The sequence below is a fragment of the Maniola hyperantus genome, chromosome 28 (genome assembly GCF_902806685.2).
Source record: "Maniola hyperantus chromosome 28, iAphHyp1.2, whole genome shotgun sequence".
Taxonomy (NCBI): Eukaryota; Metazoa; Arthropoda; class Insecta; order Lepidoptera; family Nymphalidae; genus Maniola; species Maniola hyperantus.
This window is the reverse complement of record NC_048563.1, coordinates 1,691,187-1,707,908: the sequence shown is the minus strand read 5'-3', so window position 1 is coordinate 1,707,908 and position 16,722 is coordinate 1,691,187. Positions and strand designations below refer to the sequence as shown.

Genomic DNA, 16,722 nt, shown 5'->3' with positions numbered 1-16,722 from the left:
GTCCATTTCCAGCATCCTATCTAACTCTTTACTCAAAGCTTCCTTCTTTTCGGGAGAAAGTGGATATTGTTTTATTTTTATTGGCAAGGCATCACCGGTGTCAATAATATGTTCAATTAATTTTGTTCTACCCAATCCAATTTTCTCTGAAGAAATATCTAAAAATTTATTTACTACAGACTGGGCTAATTCTTTCTGTTGAGATGATAAGTTTTCAAAAGAAGTGATGGTATGAATTTGTTCATTATCAATCGCACAAATATTGTAAAATTGAGAAGGTGCCTTAATTAATTCTAAATTATCAAAAATGCCAGGGGCTAACTGAAATGTTTTCCAAAAGTCACAGCCAAAAATAACATCCGCTATTATAGAGGGTACTACAAAAAATTTTATTATGTGAGTTACGGAATTATAAGTAATCGGAATAAACATATAACCCATGCAATCAAGTTTGTCTCCATTTGCCACTGAAAATGTGGTATCAATACTGCTATGCAATTTATAACCGAATCTCAAAAAAACCTTGTGCGCCTGGTTACCCAAAATTGACGCGCAAGCACCGGAATCTAGTAAACCTGTAATCTCAAAACCGTCAACAAAAACCTTTAAATATGGCCTAAAGTCTCGTTTATCCACTGAATACAGAACTGTGTCAGGTAAAAGGGATGTTTTGTTGTTAATGACCAAGTTCTTTACTTGTGTCTCTGCACAGTTCTTACTAATTAGTTTTTGAATTTTTGTCCGGAGCGGGTTTACTAATCGCCTTTTTACTACAACTTGGACATGTCTTTACTGTAAAGTTCTGACGTCCACACGAAAAACATCTAATAAATTTCGGAACTGTCCTGCAAAATTTAAAGGAATGGTTACCCTTGCCGCACTTGTAACATAGTTGTTTATTTGTTTTCGTAAAATCAGTGCCTTTACTTGTATCAACCTTAGGTGCAGGTGTGACTGAAAGTGTGTTTATCTGTTTTGTCACTTGTTTGTAAGCAAACTCTGAACTTAAAGTTGCCTTACTGTTAGTAGGCTCAGAAAATAAGGCGGAACGCTGCCTCGCAGCCTCTAGTTTGCGACACTTTTCCTTCAACATTGCGACAGACTTAATGTCAACAAGAGCTAATTGTTCTGAGTAAAAAGGGCGAATATTATGTAATAAAATTTGTAACTTTTGTTCTTCGGAAAGTGGTGTTGACAACCTTGAAAACATGCAAAACATTACAGCGAAATAGATAGACACAGGTTCTTCAGAGCCTTGTGTTCTTGCTCGAATTTCACCTAGCAACCTGTAGTCATAATCTACTGCATCAAATTCCTCTAAAAATAAAGTTTTCAATTCTGACCAAGACGAAACTTGACATTTGTTGCCTCTGTACCATAACAATGCTCGGCCTGTAAAAAGATGAAATGCAGAAACAAATAATTTTCCATCTGAAACGCCATAAGATCTTTTATATTCCTCAACGCGTTCGATGAAACTGCGCGGATCACCCTGTCCGTTGAAATTTAACTTCCACTTGGCAACATTTTTATCACCAGTGCAGTCAACGGCGGTACTCTCGGAATCCAGTGATTCGTCGTGAGACGACTCATTGTCAGCATCTAATCTGGAAATCAAACTCTGCAACTTTGTATGTAATTCACTCTTCCTACTTATTAAGCTGAGTTCGGAACACTGTATTCTCAAAATTCTAAAGTACAAATGTGAAGCTAAAGCTTTAGACCTACAGAGGGCATGTCTATCTTTAGTGTCAGAACACTTTTTTAATAAATCTTCTAAGTCTTGAAGTTTTTTAGTAATAACCCCTAACTCACTTTCAGAAGTGAAATCCGTCTCTAAAATTGATTCAGAAGGAATTTCCTGAATTAATTGTTTTAACTGTTTCTTTAAACCTAGCACTGTAGGTGCTGGAGTTTCGGAACGAATGGATACCTCATAACACAATTCGTCCTTCAAAAGTGAATGAAACTGGGCAAAAGTCTGTTCCATTGTGTTAAGTCAAAACACATTTAACAAAATATCGAGCTTGTGTAACTGTCTATGTTTAGCCTTATACAAATTGGTTAAACACAAACACAAAAGAAGTTATTTAAACTATTAAATATACACAAGCAAAATACACAACAAAAACAATATTCTTAAGTCTATCCTAACCTATTTTATCAATTATGTTCCTATTCCAAAATATTGTTAATAATACAAGCACATATTATTACTATAGTAAACAAAATATAACAAAATAAACTTCCCAAAATTGAATAAATGATTGTAAGGTGCAGTATCACCTTTATGAGTACACAGTGTGTTACAACCTTTACAATTACAAAAGTAAACAGGCAGCAAAGTTGCAATGAACTCTGACTAGCATATTATCTTTAAAAAAAAACAAAGAGAATGTGCAATGGTTTGATGACTGTTACTTTACACTTTTAACACATAACCTAAAATACAACAAAATCTGTTTCTAAATGTCACTTTAAACTACCAGCATTCACTTAAACTTAACATGTTTTGTGTGTGAAGTAGCTTTTATCATAACCTTAACACAGCTCTAAACAAAATTTCAACAAAATAATGAAGTATCAAGTCACTGAAAAAAAAAATTGTTCATAACTTCATACTTGAACTTAATGTAATCTCTGAATATAGTTTATATATTTAGTTTCACAAGTTGTAACTCTTAGTATTTATAAATGTATGTGTGTAACTAGTTAACAGCACATAGCGTTTCAAAACTTTAATTATACTAAGTTACCGGAATTTTCAAACATAAGATGTACTTACTATTGAAAGCAATACCCAACAACAACTCAGTTAAGCAATGTTTATTACTAAACTGAAGGCAAACATTCACTTATACACCTCCAAGGTAAGTCAAATAACATAATTGAACGGCATAAGCACCATTTATAATGTGTTAATTAAATAAGAAAAAAAAAAAACCAATGTTGGACTATACTCAGAAAATTACTTAAACTATCAAACAAAATTTCTAACTATTAGTTATTATTTAGTTAGTTAACCATAAAAACAGCTTAGTGCTCTTTGCAATGTGTCACTACTTAGAAAATTGTACAATCAGCGGAGTACATTTCATAAAATTTACAAAATTTCTCAAAATATACAGAAATAACTATATAAAAAAAACGTTCGGGCGCCATTTGTAGGGGAGGTAAATTGGGCGGAATAGAAATATACCCGGATACGGAATAATCTACCACCTTACAAAGATTAGAGGAAAAAAAAAATAATTTTACTTACTTGATCTATCTACCTAGTAAAGAATAGAAGCTAGCCGTCGACTCCCTTGTAATGTATATGAGGTGTTATAAATGAAATTTGCTAGATGTTAGGCAAAATTGTTTTTAATGTAACTTTTACCGGGGTCGCTTAATACATAGTGATGGCTAATAATGCTTAGTTATTCTAGCTTAATGCCAAGACTTAATTTAGATACATTAGAATGCCTTAGGTAGATAGTACATAAAATCTATGTTTTAAATTTAAGATGCCATTGGCATGGAATAGACAATGACACAGTAAAATTCATAAAATTGTTTCAAAATAAAAGCTCAGTAGTAAAGACAGGGTTCTTACTGTACACATACACTAAGAAGGTTCACTAAACTGTTCCAGGATACAAACATTTGCTTACTTGTAGGTGCGAAGACTGCAATGTAGCTGGACGGCATCGGCCAAGCTCCCAAAACTCGATTTAACTTGATTCTTCACAACCGAAATGTTTCATTACAAAGATTTTCACCAAGTCTTATCCATAGAAATTAAGTTGCCAACGTGAATGTGCAAAAGAAATAAATACGAAAACCGAAAACTAAAAACGGAAACGCAAACGGAAACGCAAACGGAAACCCTGCAACAAAGAAAAACAAGATTATAATTGGTGCTGTGTGAAAATTTCGACACGTGGAATTTTCCCGATCAAACACAACTCACCTATTGAACTCCTGGCCACCAATGGTTTTCAGGAGTCCACCCACAACCCATTTTCCTCATTTATTTGGGAAGGTAAAATAACTGGAACTGAAAGGGAAATCATGAGATTAGGATTTTCTCTAACCAAACCGCCATTTTGTCGAATCCACATTACTTGATTTTTCACTCACCATAATTGATGAAACATTGAAATACGTTAGGATGACTAAATTTATAACAATTGTATTTTCCCAGGCGAAGCCATGGGCGAAAAAGAGTGAGATTTTCCTGGAACGAAAAAATTCGTCTTCACATGTTGACTCCAGAAAAATTCTAAATCTCACCAATCGGTGTTGCCAGACGCAACCCGAGTGTGGCCGCTCTCATTTAGTTTGATCATGAAGCCAATTCATTTTTGAATATTTGCGGAACCTAAGGATATATTATAAGAACCGTTTTGTTAATGACTTAACAATAAACAAATGATATTATGGTTTTATTTAATTATTTTGTTTTATTTTTACGACAATTGACAACGAAGCAAACGCCATCTATTGTGGCTCGAATGAACTCTGAACATCGACCCACGCGTAGTTCTGCACCTTGATGCTAGGTGGCACCAACATACTTTGAACAAAATAGATTTTAATTAAAAGCGAAACGCTAATTAGTAGTTCAAAATTTACAACGTCACAAGTGATCCTTTAAGGTAACTTTTTCCCTTTTAAGGTATAGAACGCTAAAATAGTTACCATCGTACAAGAAATAACACTTTTTAATATTTATGGCGGCCATTTTGAAATTTTCATCATTTGTTGTGATAGCGGCAATAGAAATACACTTCCTGTGAAAATTTTAACTCACTACCTATTACGGTTCACGAGATACAGCCCGCTGACAGACAAACCTTTTTCCCATCGTGTGATTGTGGTCAAGCGTTTGCCTATAATGAATTTTTAAAAAAGACAGACGGACGGACAGTGGAGTCTTAGTAATAGGGTCCTGTTGGCACCCTTCGGGAACGGAGCCCTAAAACAATTGTACAAAGGATGCAGGTAAACTTACTGGATCCTCCGAACAAAGGTTTGTTCTCCGTCTGTTGGAAGCCTCCAAACATTCCACCGCCGGGGGCTCCCTTGCGGCCCGCGGCGTAGTCCTCCAGTCGGAGCTCTTCAAGCGATTTTGACTCATATTCCTACAACAGTAGATATCATATTTATTTATTTGATGTAAGAAGTGAAACGGGGTCACCCTTTATAATTTTTTTTTAAATCTATAGACATCATCATCATCATGATCAACCCATCGCCAGCTCACTACAGAGAACGGGTCTCCTTTCAGAGTGAGAAGGGTTTTGGCCATAGTCTACCACGCTGGCTAAGTGCGGATCGGCAGACTTCACACACCTTTGAGAACATTATGGAGAACTCTCAGGCATGCAGGTTTCCGCACAATGTTTTCGTTCACCGTATAAGCAAGTGATATTTTAATTACTTAAAAACGCACATAACTCCGAAAAGTTAGAGGTGCGTTCCCGGGATCGAACCCCGACCTCCGATTGGAAGGCGGACCTCCTAACCACTAGGCTATCACAACTATAGACTAGCGCTTGGCCCTTTTCCTGTTATATATTTAGAAAATCAGGAAATATTACGTGGAATGAATCATCCTTTAATTTTTTGCCTGTCTTAGCCTTAGCATAATAGAAGCCTGTACCCGTAGTACAAGATTTTACGTCTCACCAAACCAAACCAAATTCGAGAGTCGAAATACTTCCGCGTTACAGTAAACTGGATCTTAAATGTCTTGTTTTAAAGCTCAAGTTTGTCTACACTTCTACAGCCAGCGCTTCAAGCGGAAACATTGCGAAATTAAAATCAGTGGCATTGAATATTTGACTTCAATTCAAGGCTCTTTAGGTCCATTTTACTTTGATGTTATTGTGTTTCGACTCTCGAATTTGGTTTGGTTTGGTGAGACGTAAAATCTTGTACTACGGGTACTGACACGACTATAAATTCTGAATCAAAGATTAACTTAGCATACTACGGCGTTCCGAACCAGTGTGGCTAATTCCATTGTGCACAATCTCTAAACTAAACTAAAATGGAACGTCTAAATCTATTGCTATCCCTTTCATAATGTTGCTTGCGGAAAAGGATAGCACAAGATTTAGACCTGTTAATTTAGTTTAGTTTAGAGATTGTGTACAAGAGAATTGGCCCCAATGTTAAATTAAAACTACCTGACTATTCATAAGCACTTGTAAAAAGTTTACATGAATAAAAAAAACATTTTATTCTATTCTATTCTATTCATACACTCAGCCAAGTTTTTCGTAAGTCTGAGCAAAGTACGCTTTATAGATTACCCCATTACCCCCTTAGTAATGGGGTAATAGGGTAATAGGGGAACACTACCTACCTATATACCTACCTATTTAATACATGACCTCAATTGCACGACCGACACTATATTTGCATATCCTATTTGTATGTTTAGACTTTAGACCAAAGAATTTTTAAATACCTAATACTTATGTAAGTTATAAGAATTATTACTTCTAAATCCATGCTTCAGACTATGTTGTACTTACTATAACCTGTTAATTTAAGTTTAATATGACATTCTTACTGAAAATCGAAACTATTTTATATTAACATACTCGTATCTACCTAATATTACTAAATTATTAACAAAGAAGAAACTAATTGACATTATAACAAACTTAATTAATTAGTGCGATCAATAAATAAATAAAAATAATTTCGATTCAAAATGAATGCCCTATATAATTACCTGATAAAATCTATAATAAAATAATGTAACACATAGTTTGCATGTAATTGTATAATAATTATATATTTAGCATGTATGTATTGTTAATGTACCTAACTTTGCAATGCCCTAACGGGGCTTCATGAAAGCAAATGAATAAATAAATCAAATCAAATCACTAAAAATGAATGCGTACCTTCATGCAAGTGATGCAGTGGTGTTTGATGTTGACATTTTGCGAGGTCCCAGATTTGACCACCACGTCGGTGCCCACCACGGGGTTGTATTTCACGTGGGCGGTGCCCGCAGCCGTCTGCTGGCCGAAGCCACCTAGAACAAGTGACGTCATCAGCAGAGTGAACTAGAGTAAGCGAACTCTCGGTTTGATCCTGATTCGACGATACATGTTAATTATTAAGCTACGGTGACGTGAAATCAAAGAAAAAACCGGCTTAGTGCGAGTCAGACTCGCGCACCGAGGGTTCCGTACTACAGTCGTATTTTTTCGACATTATACGCGTTAAATCAAACACATTTTTTTTTTTTTTAAAGAATATTAGCCATATTAAATGACTTATATTCCCCTTTCCTCTCCAATTAAGTGTCAGGCTTGTGCTAGGAGTAGGTACGACAATAGTGCAACGGGCGGGGTTTGAACCGTCGACCTTTCGGTTTTCAGTCCACTCCTATACCGGTTGAGCTATTGAGGTTCAAAATTATGCATAAAAATAAATAAAAATCTGTTTTAGAACTTAAAGGTAAATACCCATTTCGGTATAGTTATCTACTTTGAAAATTGAAAATACAATTATTTGCTCATGAACACATTTTTTTTTTTTTGTGATATGATCCTTTACTTGTGCTATAAGACCTACCTACCTACCAGACATAATTATAGGTCAACGGGAAGTACTCCATAGGTTTCCTTCACAGACACGACGAGACAGACAGACAGACAACAAACTGATTCTATAAAGGTTCCTTTTTTTCCTTTAGACGACGACTTGACGACCTCCCTGGCGCAGTGGTGAGCGCTGTGGTCTTAATAGTGGAAGGTCCCGGGTTCGATTCCTGGGAGGGGTTTGGAATTTTATAATTTCTAAATTTCTGGTCTGGTCTGGTGGGAGGCTTCGGCCGTGGCTAGTTACCACCCTACCGGCAAAGCCGTGCCGCCAAGCGATTTAGCGTTCCGGTACGATGCAGTGTAGAAACCAAAGAGGTATGGGTTTAATAAAAACTGCCATACCCCTTCCAGGTTAGCCCGCTATCATCTTAGACTGCATCATCACTTACCACCAGGTGAGATTGCAGTCAAGTACGAAACCCTAAAAATAGGGATAAAATAAATAAATAAGCCTTTTATTAACTGAAAAAAATATATAAATAGGTATACAGAATCTAATTTTTCTAGTAGCTAGGTACTCACACTTTTCATGCTTAGTTGAAACAAAATTTATGTTCTATGCTTATTTCCTTATTTTTAAACTTTCAGTGATTTTACAACTAATCAAGATAAAGGATACACGATTTATAGACGTTTTACCTCATTGTTACCTAGGAGGTACATCAAAACATTAGAGAACTTTTGTAATCAATGAGATAAGTTGAACTTGTAACAATGTATTTAGATGACGTAAATTATTCTATTTTATATAGGAATATTAAATAATATTTGAATCTAGGACGACATATTAACGTTTTTAGAAGACAACTTAAATTATGCGATTATAGAATAATTTACATTTTCAACATAAAATCTTTTATTTACTTATTTCTAACACAATATATACCTACCCATTACATTTAAGCCTACTATATAAAAATTATTACTTATCTAAACAATTTTTATATTTTCACAGATATTTTAAAAAGATTTGTACATATATTTCAGTAAGTAAAGTAAGTAGGTATAACACAAATATTTGTATGATTATAATAACATTTTTCAGTGTAGATTCTATGTTTGGTACAATATTTCTTTTTGACAACTTCTTGATTAAATACTATATTAATTTAACACTTTGCAATATAAACTTAAGTTACTTTTTAAAAATATAATTCAATTGTTGTTTTTCAGTCCGCCTCTAGGGCGTAAAGGCCTCCACTAGTTTATTGACTATATTGTTATAAAACTTTTAACTTTATTGTTATAAATTTTTCTTTATTCTTAATTGAAACTGGTGGGTTTTGGTCTAGCCCTCCCACGGTGACCAACCGGATTGGGAGGCAGAGGAGAGAGGAGCCAATATTGATTAATATTTTTATCCCTGATATTTGGACTGCTAATTTTGAAGGGATGTGGACGGCTGTGAAAGTTGTATAGTGTAGTTTTTAATGTTATATTTACTTTTCTTTGAAGATTTTTGCTCATTGTTATTTTTTATTATTTCTGGAGAAGCCGATAAATTTCTTTTATTATAATTTTTTCGATGATTTTGGCTAGGATTGCTTTTATCTAAATATATTATCTTATCATACTTTAAAATACAGTTTTTTCCATTTTTTCTCTCTTCATGTAGGTTTTTAACTAGTTCTCTTCTTTTTTCTACAATTTCTTTTGTATAATCTTCTTGTATGTAATAATTTGTATCTTTTAAGTTTTTCTTCTTTTTTAACAATTCAATTTTTTTTGCCCACTGTAGTTAGAGTTACTAAAACCGGTCTCAATTTATTTTTATTTTTTCCTAATCTTCTGACGTATTCTATGCAGTTTCTTTCGCAATTAATTTTCAGTTTTTTATTAATAATATCAGATATCTCTTTTTCTAGATCCAAATAGTTACTTTCTTTCTCTTCTACTCCAAAAAATATAAGATTTCTCTTTTTTAATTGTTTTTCGAAATATGTAATAGATTGTTGATTTTTATTAATTTTGTCTTCCAATTCGCGATTTTTTTCCGTGAAGCGTAGAAAGTTATCATTTATGCTTTCGTTTATGGTTTTCATAATTTCTTCTTTTATGCTGTTAAAATCTTGTTTTTGTGTCGCAAATTGCTGCATGATGTCTTTTAATAAGTCCGTTATGTCTTCCATGGTTCATTTGCAATAGTAGGTATTGTGTGGAAATTGAATCTTAAATAGAATTAGGCAGCAGGTGATCTATGAATTCTCGGTGTAAACAAGGTTCCGATGTTGGTATAATTAAGTAGGTAGGTACCTACCCACTACCTAAGTACCTATGCACTTGAAACGCGCTGCTCCACGCCGCGCCGGCTTCGCTCAATATCACTTTTTCATAGTGGGTAGGTAGGTAGGTACTTATTGATATTATCTTAGAAATAATTAGCGTTTATTATTATATTTTTTTATCGTTTATCTATAATTTCACAACTTAATTCTTTTAATAACACTATTTAAGCACTTTGATCGATTTCGTTTTGCAGTCACTGGCTGTTATGTTGAAAGATTGGCACACTTTGTATGAACAACAACAAAATGGTGATTTTAATGTAGTTTGGCGTAATTCTACGCATAAATAACATTTACACACACTTATCACAAGTTTTACTACTTTTATGTTTGCAAATAGGCACGAAAATTAGTGTTATTTAATTATTATTCACATATTTTACGGAGTAGACATGACACGGTTGCGCTGCAGCGCCCTCCTAAAAATAGGGATACCTTAGGCCAAATGTAGGAACATTTGACGACTGCCAGTGACGTGGAAGCCTCGACCGTTTTATTAAACTGTGTCATCATCATCAACCCATCGCTGGCTCACTACAGAGCACGGTCTCCTCTCAGAATTAGAAGAGTTTTGGTCATAGTCTATCACGCTGGCAAAGCGCAGATTGGCAGACTTCACACACCTTTGAGAACATTATGGAGAACTCTCAGGCATGCAGGTTTCCTCACGATGTTTTCCTTCACCGTTAAAGCACGCATCAGAATATACCTACCAAAGTATACCAAAATATACCTGTAGTATTTCCGAATAGTCCAGTACCGCCGAGTGTGGTGTTCTGTTGACCGAATAGTCCAGTGGACGTGGAGGGCGCGGTGCCGAATAGTCCACCGGTGGTCCCAGTTGTGGTGGTGCCTCCGAAACCAAAGCCTGTAGAGATACAACATAAATAAATATTAAATATAACTTAGCGTTATTGTTATACTAACTAAACACAATCCAATACGAATACCGCAATGTATAGTGTGAAAAACTCGGGTCAATGCCCCTTCTACGACACGACATTGACTCCGAGTGGCCTCCTTACGCAACGCTCGTTGACCTCTAGCATCCGAATAGTCCACGCGTAGTGTTGTTTGAACCGAATAGTCTTAAGACTCTACCGCCTGGTTTAGCGCCAAGCGCTCGTGTTTTAGCTGCCGGCGAATAGTCCAGACTCCAGAGCCATCATTGTTGCTGAAGAGATCTCTGCCTGAAGTGTTAAGTTTCAAAGCTCCTAGTCGCAGTTTGATAATGTGGTAGGCCCAATAGTCCACCCGTGATATTGTTTGTGTCGTCGTCCTTAGCCGTACCCGCTACTTTGGCCGAGGGTGGACGATGTGGTAGGCCGAATAGTCCACCCGTGACATTGTCTGTGTGGAAGAGTCCTAAGCCAAAAGCGCTACTTTAGCCAAGGGTAGATGACGTGGTAGGCCGAATAGTCCGCCAGTAGTGTTATTTGAGCTGAATAGTCCACTTACCGGCTGGTTTAGCGCCAAAACCGCTGGTGTTCTGGTTACCGGCGAATAGTCCAGTGCCAGCATTGTTGCTGAAAAGACCTCCGCCCGAAGTGTTGGCTCCAAAGCCGAATCCGCTGCTTTGGCCGAAGGTGGACGGTGTGGTGGTGTTGCCGAATAGTCCGCCTGTTGTGTTGGTTGAGCCGAATAGTCCTATGATAGAGCATAAAATAAATAAATTTGAATATTCAAAATTGTTTTAAAATAATATCCATACTAATATTATAAATGCGAAAGTGTGGTAGTCTGCCTGTTGTCTGTCTGCCTTTCACGGCCCATCCGTTCAACCAAAAGATGCCCGCGACTACGTAACCGTGGATTTAGGTTTTTAAAAATCCCGTGGGAACTCTTTGATTTTCCGGGATAAAAGTAGCCTATGTCACTCTCCAGATCTTAAACTATACCCATGCAAAAAATCACGTCGATACGTTGCTCCGTTGCGACGTGATTGAAGGACAAACTAATAAACAAACACACTTTCGCATTTATAATATGGGTAGTGATTGGCCACCATGGCCGAAATTCGGCCGGGAGCACATTGTTAAATCCAGGACTGATACTTGCCTCCGCCAGTGGTGGCTTGTGGGGTGGAGTTGGCGCCGAAAGCCGGCGGCGCGCCGAACGCGCTCGTGCTGGCCGTGGGCTTGAACCCGCTGAACGGCGACGCCGTGTTAGCCCCCGCGTTGAACGAGCCTACAGAGTGAACGTCAGTAAAGTTACGTTACAAAGAGATAACAGGAGCCTGACTACATAGTTAGGGTCCTAAGTTGAAGTGGCTGTCATTTACAACAAGATCAAAGCCTCAATAGCTCAACTGGTAAAGGAGTGGACTGAAAACCGAAAGGTTGACGGTTCAAACCCCGCCCGTTGCACTATTGTCGTACCTACTCCTAGCACAAGCTTTACGCTTAGTTGGAGAGGAAAGGGGAATATTAGTCATTTAATGTGGCTGATATTCTTTAAAAAAAAAAAGCTGTAATCCGCTGAAACAGGTCGAATCTGTATGATGCAACACCCGACACCGGAGCATCCTCAGGAGATGTAGACCTTACAATGCACAATTGCAAAGTCGGGGCGAAACATGCGTCGAGTGTGTTTTGGGATTTGTGTGGTGCTGCGTGGTGGTGGTGCGTATTTGCCGAGTGGCTGCTTTTCCTGCATGGTTAGCAGTGGGAGGGCGGGCGGTGCATTTCGCATGCTGCATGTTTCATCATACAGATTCGACCTGCTTCAGCTGATTACAGCAAATTAAGTTTTTGGTTCATTGCATATCATGGACTTCCGCAAAGTAACGCCTGCTTCTATACAAGATCAAAGGTGTTAGACTACTCTCTTTCTCTCTTAATACGATGCCAAAGCATTGGCGATCTACCAACATTGGCGACCTACCAACATTGGCGACTCACCAAATCCAGTGCTGGTTGCCCCAAAAGTCGGTTTCTGGAACATGGTGTGAGCTTGGTGCTTTTCCTTTTATTTTGATGCTATTTCCAGTGCAGTTACAGCACCATAGTGCTATCTGAAACAACAGTATAGTGTCATGTATAGAAACCTACATCATTTGCTTACCTTTTTGTAATAAAAGATAATACAAGTGGGTAGATAAAAACCGGCCAAGTGCGAGTCACTGTCTGTCTGTCAAGAAACCTACAGGGTAGGTACTTCCCGTGGACCTAGAATCATGAAATTTGGCAGGTAGGTACATCTTATAGCTGACATTTGGGGAAAAATCTGAAAACCGTGAATTTAGGGTTAGATCACACAAAAAAAAATTAAATTGTGGTCATGAACTAATAATTAGTATTTTCAACTTTCGAAGTGAGTGACTATATCAAGTGGGGTATCATATGAAAGGTCTTCACCTGTACATTCTAAAACAGATTTTTATTTATTTTTAAGCATCATAGTTTTTGAATTATCGTGCAAAATGTCTAAAAAATACGACTGTATTACGGAACCCTCGTCGCGCGAGTCTGACTCGCACTTGGCCGGTTTTTAGCTAAAGAACATGTAACTTTTTTTTTAAATTATTATTGACATCGACATGATTTTTTTATATTTGAATAAAATCATATTGTTAACATTAGGTACTTTCTAGATAGATAAATTTAAATATAAATAAGTTAAGTAGGTTATTGCGGCTAATTCCGTTGTACACAAACTCTAAACTAAACTAAAATGACAATGACGTCTAAATCTATTGCTATCCCTTTCATAATGTTGCTTGAAGAAAAGGATAGCACTAGATTTAGACCCGTTAATTTAGTTTAGTTTAGAGATTGTGTACAAGAGAATAGGCCCCAATGATTGTAAATTTTCACACTTTATTACTCAATGATAATGTAGTTACTATAATGATTTGCACACCAAGTTATTGGTTGAATGTCAAGGGATCATACCACCACCACCACCACCACCTGTACCACATTCTAGCAAATAAAAACTATATTTCTAGCTTATACTCGCGACTTCGTCCGCGTGGACTACATAAATTTCAAACCCCTATTCCACCTCCTTAGGAGTTGCATTTCCAAAAATTCTTTCTTAGCGGATGCCTACGTCATAATAGCTATCTGCATGCCAAATTTCAGCACGATCCGTCCAGTAGTTTGAGCTGTGCGTTGATAGATCAGTCAGTCAGTCAATCCTTTTATATAGGTATTTAGATTTTGGACATTTTGTTTGAAAGTATCATGTTTTAGTTCACTATCAGCCATTAGTACCTTATAACCACAGGTTTGCAACTAGCGTGGCCCCCTCAGTCCCTCTCGCTCAAGCAGATTTTCTTACTTGTGAAATGTCATTCCTTCTACACTTCACGTTGTTTGAAAAATACTCACGTACAAATACATTTTGGCAAACAAAAAAAAGTGGCCACGGTGATAAGGACAGAACATAATCATTTTGTCATGTTCTAATAAGAGCTTAAATGCATTTAGCTATCTCGCTCTAACAGTAAGTGTCACAATAGGGCTACTTCTAACATTCCTTGTTCTGAGCTTATAACAGACATTTTCTGATATGTGGCTAGTCTTTAATTTTAAAATCTTGAATTTTTAACTTTTTCAGAATGTAAACAAACATTGTGCAATAGTTTTGTATAATAATGGTGACTCATATGACAATCACTGCAACAATGTTTTGTTTATTGTTTACAAGCTTGTTTATACACAAACATTCACATAAAAGTAAAAAAAAACATTTTATTGCAGGTCAGGGACCCATATAAAACATCAGTAGGTACCCTTATTATAAATGCGAAAGTGTGTTTGTTTATTGGTTTGTCCTTCAATCACGTCGCAACGGAGCAACGGATCGACGTGATTTTTTACATGAGTTTAAGACCTGGAGAGTGACAGGCTACTTTTATCCCGGAAAAACAAAGATTTCCCACGGGATTTTTAAAAAACCTAAATCCACGCGCACGTCGCAGGCATCAGCTAGTGTTTAATATGTTTAATAATTTAACTATAGATAACCAAGAAAACACAAAACCTTAAACTTTACTCAACTTGGAATCGAAACCTTATATTTTTATCTATATACTCAGCATTTGAAAATGTGACGCAATTGGTTTCACTCAGGGGAGGTAGTTTTTAAAATAATTTCTTTCAAATACAGCTGTTGTTTCACTTTCAATAATCAAAACAGCATGTGCTACATTAATTAAGCTGAATTTGTATACTTCTAGCATTGTTAAACTACTTAGCGAACAAGAATAAGGCGGTTTAGAAGTCGGTTAAAAACAGATAAGGTTAGAGTTTCGAGATTTTCATGATGAGTTCTGTAAGGTTTAATAAGCAAAGTACAACGTAAATACTAATTAAACTTACGTAAATTAGTAGTAAGTTTCACAGGAATCTTGTAAATTTAATATTATTTCTTCAGCACAAACAACAACGCGAAAAATTCACCACAATTCACAGAACAGACTAAAAATTACAGTGTGATTACAGTCACAGATTAAGGATTACAGTAGAGAAGAGTAGGGTAGCGGGCAGTGTTGCCAAAGCAAATTTTTAGGCAGCCGTGAATGTTAGTGCCCCGTAAACTGTCAAACACATTTGTCAAATATTACGTGTAAGCCAATATATTCGCACGTCTGCGGGTAAAAAAACGTTTTTCAGTAAATAAATCATAATTTTTCTTTCATTTTTCATGTATTAAGGTGGTGGGTTCAAATTCTTTGCATTTTTGCTATAAATGCATAAATTTTGAGAATAAGCTCAACCAATGGATGGCAAAAAATTCGGTGAAGATAATCCTATTGAAATTTTCCAGCGCGATATTGATAAACAAAAAATGAATGAAGATATACATGCTTGTGAAAAATTTGGTGTATGTCGCAATAAGAGAGAATACAGTGACTTTATTACAGAAACTAGCTGACCCGGCGAACTTCGTTCCGCCTAACAGTCGATTTAATTTTTTTTTTTTTAAATATCAATTCACTATCAGAAATTCTAAAATCCCCACGATTTAGGACTTCAGTACTTTGCAGCATCAGGATTGAGGAGTTAGGATCCGAAGTTCAATGATGTAGCCTATGCTTGGTACCTAAAATAATTTTGCATCATCCGCAGTTCCTGAAACATTATAGTTTAGGAGTGCTGTACCCTACATCATCAGGGTTGAGGAGTTGAGACTTGAAGTCTGAGAATAAAGTCGTTGCTTGGTACCTACAATACGAATTCACTATGAACACTTCCTGAATCTTGATAACTCAGGCGGGCAGTAACCCTGCAGCATCAGGATTAAGGAGTTGAATCCAGAATTTTTTATGTGACCACCACGAAAACTTTTTTGTTGATTTAAAAAAAAATTTGCAAATCGGTCCAGAAACCTCGAAAACATCGATGTAGAAAAAAGAACCACCTCCTTTTTGACAGGCGGTTAAAAACCAGTGACCTTGAAATATTTACGGAACAATCTTTAAAATATCCCCTTTCTAACAAAAAAAGAATGAATGAAATCGGACTACGCGTTAATGAATTACAACTCAGTATACATTTTAACTTTCATCCCCTCTCCTACGGGAACCATGCTGAATTTCGGGATAAAAAGTATCCTATATTCTTCCTCATAGTATGACCTCAAATCGTACCAAGTTTCATTGGAATCCATTCAGTAGTTTCAGCGTGATGCGCGGCCGTGATACAGACAGACAGACAGACAGACAGACAGACAGACAGACAGACAAAAATGAAAAAAATTACAGTTTTGGGTTCAGTATCGATTATAGAGTGCCCTCGAAAAAAAAAATTCAAAATATCTTCAATGTACAGAATTTGACCTGTTACAGTTTTATTATAAGTAAGTATAAGTAT

General features: G+C 36.4%; 1 protein-coding gene across 3 annotated transcripts in view; it reads right to left on the bottom strand.

Annotated features, from left to right (window-relative positions):
• Window positions 1–15,328, bottom strand: part of Nup98-96 (nuclear pore complex protein Nup98-96) — an 83,090-nt gene extending 67,762 nt beyond the window's left edge. For 2 of the 3 annotated variants that reach the window (XM_069508336.1, XM_069508338.1), the window contains exons 1-7: window positions 15,229–15,328; window positions 12,802–12,914; window positions 11,960–12,088; window positions 11,360–11,548; window positions 10,635–10,769; window positions 6,909–7,042; window positions 5,000–5,129 (exon numbers count right to left, since the gene is read on the bottom strand). In XM_069508336.1, the coding sequence (XP_069364437.1) occupies window positions 5,000–5,129; window positions 6,909–7,042; window positions 10,635–10,769; window positions 11,360–11,548; window positions 11,960–12,088; window positions 12,802–12,844 (760 nt within the window). In that variant the 5' untranslated portion in view covers window positions 12,845–12,914; window positions 15,229–15,328. The remainder of the gene's footprint in view (window positions 1–4,999; window positions 5,130–6,908; window positions 7,043–10,634; window positions 10,770–11,359; window positions 11,549–11,959; window positions 12,089–12,801; window positions 12,915–15,228) is intronic. The other variant, XM_069508337.1, reaches the window with a different exon arrangement.
• Window positions 15,329–16,722: the final 1,394 nt, after the last annotated feature.